A 6,000-nucleotide genomic window follows, 5' to 3' on the forward strand; every position below is an offset into this window, starting at 1 on the left:
TTATAGCCCGTTAATGGCACTGCCTCATACGGTCATCTTTGCCCAGATACAGAAGAGGGAGGAGTTTTGGGGGGGGGGCCTCGGAGACATTTTTGAAATACAGATCAAAGATGGCCAAGCCACACTCAGCTGGCCTTGAAGCTGGAAGTGGCCCTGATGCCGTTAGGTGCGGAAGCCGTAAGGAATTCTGCTCAACATCAGGGCAGAAGGACCTGGATGAAGTCATGATCAGCTCAGAGGTGCAGCGCCAGCAGTTCAGGCAGCTCCGCTATCAGGCAGCTGAAGGGCCTCGAGAGGTTTGCAACCAACTCCACGATCTTTCCCTCCGGTGGCTGAAGCCGGAGCGACACACGAAAAACCAAATCCTGGACCTGGTGATCCTGGAGCAGTTCCTGACCATCCTGCCAGTGGAGATGGCGAGCTGGGTGAGGGAATGCGGAGCGGAGACCAGTTGCCAGGCGGTGGCCCTGGCAGAAGGCTTCCTCCTGAGCCAGGCGGAGGACCAGAGGCAGCAAGAGCAGCAGCAGGTGAGAGCATTGCATCCAGGGGAGCAGGAATGCGAGGGAGGGTATCCCAAAACTCTCTACTCATTGCCCAACCCCCTCTAGAAATCCCCTGAGATGTCCCATTCCGCAACTGTTTTGGCAGTCTGATTCCTTTCTAATTCCTTCCCCTCTCAAATCCTTCTTGCTGCTTCAGGTACGGAGTCTGTTTGCAGAAGTGGGGCCTGGTTTCCCTGCAGCAGAAGGGGCTCCGTCGGACACCTTAGAGATAGTCCCGCTAAGGGGGATCCAACCAGAGTGTGATGGGTGTGCTGCCTTGCAGGGTAAGGATTCACTTTGGGGGGTGGCTGTGTTCCACCTGGTCTCGCTCTCTGGGGAATGGAAGAGAACCTTGGGCTCTTTTATGTTCTCCACCGGAGCGTTTCAGGGGGAAGACGCTTGTTTCCAGCCTTTTCCACTGTTCAAAACTATTGCTTATTTTTCAGCACTCGAAGGCTTTATACGTGGACACCAACAGTTTCATTTATAGCTAAGACAACAAATGCAGGCATGTGCATTTTTACCCCTCTGCATTCTCAAAATGCAAATTGAAGATACAGCATCTTGTAGTGCCCTGGTATACTCAGACTTGCATCACTTCCAGTGCAATTCCATCCATTTGACTGGGAAGTGAGTCCTTCTGTGTTCTTAGAACACAGATTAAGATTGTAATCTCCAATCTGTGAGACAAAGATGTGCTACAGGCTTTCCCATAGGTTTCCCATCAATCAGGAAGGACTTCTTCACACAGCACATAGCTAAACTGTGGAACTCACTACCACAAGATGTGGTGATGGCCAATAATTTGGATGGCTTTGAAAGGGCGTTGGATAAATTCCTGGAGAAGGCTATCAATGGTTATTAGTCCTGATGCCTAAATTCAACCTCCAGTATCAGAAGCACTAGTGTGACGGCACCAACCTTATACAGAACGCCTTGCCTAGCACACCCTTCTCAAGCCAAGCGCCACCTCTTGAAAAGCCTGAGGAAAGGGTAAAAACAACACAACCTCTCCCCTATATGTGAGGGAATAAGGTAAAGCGTTTTGGCAAATAGGTTCTATTACTGAGGTATGGAACAGCAGGTGTATTTTTAGATGTTTTTACACTGTGTAATATAGCAGATAATCACTCCGAGCTGACACCTGATTTGTGGTAACAGAACAGAACACAAAGTAACGTTTATTGAAATTTAACAAATCTTTAGTATTTCAATTTAAATCAAACCTGCATATTTTTACATTCAAAATAACAATCCCAATTCCCTTAAAATTCTCACTCCTCACACCAAACACTCTCACAAAGCACAAGCTAGACTAAAACTCCTAGACTAAAACCAAACCTCCCACCAAACAAACAAAACTAAAACTCAATCTCCTCAGCCAACCTATTTATACTCCTCCCTCCCCCTCTCACCGCATCACCAGCCACACCCACTCAATCAAACATTCCACACTCATTAGACATACCAATCCAGACATACCTAAGGGACAGAAAGGTGGGTATCGCCACAACTAGTTTTCGGGGAACATGGGTGGGGTGTTGTTGTTGCTTGTGTGTCCCTGATCGACAGCTGGTTGACTACTGTGGGAACAGAGTGCTGGAATAGATGGACCCTTGGTTTGATCCAGCAGGGCTCTGCTTATGTTCTTATGTTTGTCTCATGCAGGGACAGCAACGATGCTGGCAATACATAAAGAGTCGTATCTTTGTCTTTGTGATAAAGTGGAACCAGATCAGGTAGGTAGAAAGACCACTGGGAAGACAGGCAGGGAACACCTCACCTCCTAGGGCCAGAATCTCTCTCCCTCTCTCCCTCTGATTGCTTCTAGCAAAACTAGGATCCTAAGGAGAACCTTGTTGGGTTCAACCCAAGGCCCACCTAGTCCAGCATCCTGTTTTTCAGAGTGTCCCACCAGATGCCCGATGGGAAGCACGCAAAGGAGACAAGAGGGCCATAGCCATTCCTTGCAGTTCTTCCTCCAACAACTGGTTTTCATAGCAAGCTTCTATCCTGCGGTATACTGCCCAGCCACCTCACTCTTCAGTTATACTTGAGATGGAAACATTTTCTTTTTCCGCCCAGGCTCTGGTGACTTTTGAGGAGATTGCTGTGTGCTTCACAGAGGAGGAGTGGGCCCTGCTGGATCCTGACCAGCGAGCCCTGCACAGGCAGATCATGGAGGAGAACCGTGGGATCGTGGCCTCTCTGGGTAAGGCTCCCAGTTTTCCTGGTCATTGTATTGTTGGGTTTCAAATGCAATCATGATGAGGATGATAATATTACCATTTTCGGGCATATACCCTACGTTAGTCATTTATTTAGTATTTTGAAGTTGCCTCTCAAGAAACTGCCTTCATAAAGCCATTTTCAAAAAGAAAGCAAGATACATTGTATCTTATTTAAATCATCAAATTATTAACACTATTTTAAGGCAGCTAAAAGACACAGGCCTCAAACATGCCAGAACATTCTCACAAGACCCATTAAGATAGCTCAGTCTCAAAAAGACACATCAGCAAAACACTGGTTTGGGAAAGGCAGCCCACGACAGTCACGCTTTTAAGGCACAGATGAAGGCCTCCCTTGCAGGGGCCTTGTGGATTTCAACTTCCTATTTCAGCACAGCCAGATCCCCTCTTCCACTCTTCCAAGACTTGTCAATTGTAATGTACTAAAACAGTCATAATCCTGCCATTCCCTTAAACAACCGTCCAAACAGGAGCTAATACTGGTGAGGCATCAATACAAAATACTAAAAAAGACACAACAGAATCATACGAATAATCAGCATCCAGTTAACAGATTGTCAGGACCCATTAAGAGCTGCAACGAATACAAACACAGCACTGACCCACCATCAGATCCCCCCGTCCAGCACCCCAACATGAAGTTAGTTAACAGAACCCAAACTCTGCTGTTTCTCTCTTTCTCTCGGAAGGCAGAAAGTCTCCTGACACATACATAGACATCTGGATGCCCAGATTACATCCCTTTAGCTGGGGTGGAGGGATGGGAAAGAGAGCTGATTCTCTCAGCCTGAGTGCAACAGAACTCCAGGGTTTGCCATGCTCTGAAAAGCAGCATGGAAGAATCCTGCCATCAGTGGGCAGCCCAGGAGACCAAGGAGGGCCCTGTGGTGTAGACCCAAATCTGATATTACAAAGCCACAAAGGAGTGAGAGGAAGGTGATGACAAGAAATATTCCAGACTGAAAACCATGGCGTTTGGAGAAATTGTATTATTATTATTATTATTATTATTAGTAGTAGTAGTAGTAGTAGTAGTAGTAATAGTAATAATAATATCTCTTTCTCCCTCATGGAGGTTTTTCTAGACCGACATGACGGGCATTGCCAAATCATGCTGCATTTTACAGATTCAGGAATTTCCTGACAATTGGGCATGTTTAAAGTATGCTGCTTTCTGGATGTTGGTGTGGATGTATTTTGGTAGGCCCAGTTTCTGAAGGTTTTCTGTATAGCTTTTGGATTTGATGCCGGTGACTGATTTGATTAACGGAATGATTGTGACCTTTTCCTGTTGCCGCAGTTCTTTGACTTCCATGGCCAGTGGTGTAGGTTATTATTATTATTATTATTATTATTTATTTATTTATTTATTTATTTATATAGCACCATCAATGTACATGGTGCTGTACAGAGTAAAACAGTAAATAGCAAGACCCTGCCGCATAGGCTTACAATGTTTCATAAGGTTGAGTTTGATGGCCAGTTGTTGGTGAATTATTATTATTATTACTGTTATTATTCTATACCACCCCATAGCCGAAACTCTCTTGGCAGTTTAGATTTATTGCTTGGCAGAGCCATCTCAAATATAACGGTGGGCCATTTCGGTTTGGTTCTGAGTGAAAGAGGTGCTGAGCCTACAGCTATTCCACAATGCATCTTTCATGAAAGGCTCAGATATTTCTGGTGGAGCACCTGAGCTGGTAATTTGCATGGAAAGAACAACACCCCATCTAAATGTTTTCCCTTTCTCCCTCTATCGAAATAATTTATTCCAGGTGCTCAGTTATTTGACGTTCTATCGCTAATTCAGTCTTTCATATCTTCATTGCAGAACGTGACAGGTGGGAAGTGGCGAATAAGAGGCAACCCTGTGAGATGCCACCGAAAAGAGACAGATGTATAAACAGCAAACAGCAGAGTACGAATGCGGAAGTAAATCACAGTATGAGGGATGATTCCACTGCTTCTGAGGGCAATGCCTACAAATCTATCGCAATGCAAGACATAATACTTAAAAGACTGGAAAATAATAGGTTCTATAATCATAAGAAAATATTCAATTCTGAATCAAATGTGAAAGCTAATTGCAGAATTCACACATTAAAGAAAACATATAAAAGCCCAAAATGTTGGAAGAGTTTCAGTCAGAAGACAAATCTTACTCATCATCAAAGGTCTCACACAGGTGAGAAACTATATAATTGTTTAGAGTGTGGAAAGAGCTTGAGCAGCAAGCAAAGACTTATTTATCATCAAAGAACTCACACAGGTGAGAAACCATATTGTTGTTTGGATTGTGGAAAGAGCTTTAGCAGAAAGCAAACTCTCATCTATCATCAAAGAACTCATACAGCTGTGAAACTACATCATTGTTTGGAGTGTGGAAAGAGCTTCAGTTGGAAGAAAAATCTCAATCAGCATCAAAGAACACACACCGGGGAGAAACCATATAATTGTTTGGAGTGTGGAAAAATCTTCAGTTGGAAGCAAAGTCTCAATCAACATAAAAGAACACACACCGGGGAGAAACCATATCATTGTTTGGAGTGTGGAAAAATCTTCAGTTGGAAGCACAGTCTCAATCAACATAAAAAAACTCACACAGGTGAGAAACAATATAAATGCTTAGAGTGTGGAAAGAGCTTCAAGAGCAGTTTATATCTCAAGAGTCATCAAAGAACTCACACAAGGGAGAAACCATATAATTGTTTGGAGTGCGGAAAGAGTTTCAGTCGCAAGAACAATCTAAATCGACATCAAAGAACTCACACAGGGGAGAAACCATATAATTGTTTCGAGTGTGGAAAGAGCTTCAGTCAGAAGAGCAGTCTCAATCAACATCAAATAACTCACACAGGGGAGAAACCATATCATTGTTTGGAGTGTGGAAAGAACTTTAGTCATAAGAAAAATCTCAATCAACATCAAAGAACTCACACAAGGAAGAAACCATATCATTGTTTGTAGTGTAGAAAGAGCAAAAATAGACCCTGATGCCATTAAGACCAAGAGCAGTAGGGAATTCTGGAAAAAAACAATTGAAATGATCCAGGGTGAGGACATGGTCAGCTCAGACGTGCAGCTCCAGCGTTTCAGGCAGTTCCACTACAGGGAGGTTGAGGGACCCTGAGAGGTTTGCAACCAACTCCACAACCTTTCTTATAAGTGGCTGAAGCCAGAGCGACACACGAAAAACCAAATCC

At 44.1% G+C, this 6,000-nt stretch overlaps 1 protein-coding gene across 1 annotated transcript in view; it reads left to right on the plus strand.

The window, feature by feature from the left end:
* The window catches only part of LOC134396188 (zinc finger protein 436-like), a 64,180-nt gene extending 58,410 nt beyond the window's left edge, over nucleotides 1–5,770 (plus strand). The window contains exons 4-5 of the mRNA XM_063122592.1: nucleotides 2,628–2,754; nucleotides 4,629–5,770. Of these exons, the coding sequence (XP_062978662.1) occupies nucleotides 2,628–2,754; nucleotides 4,629–5,764 (1,263 nt within the window). The 3' untranslated portion in view covers nucleotides 5,765–5,770. The remainder of the gene's footprint in view (nucleotides 1–2,627; nucleotides 2,755–4,628) is intronic.
* Nucleotides 5,771–6,000: the final 230 nt, after the last annotated feature.

The sequence above is a fragment of the Elgaria multicarinata genome, chromosome 3 (genome assembly GCF_023053635.1).
Source record: "Elgaria multicarinata webbii isolate HBS135686 ecotype San Diego chromosome 3, rElgMul1.1.pri, whole genome shotgun sequence".
Classification (NCBI taxonomy): domain Eukaryota; kingdom Metazoa; phylum Chordata; class Lepidosauria; order Squamata; family Anguidae; genus Elgaria; species Elgaria multicarinata.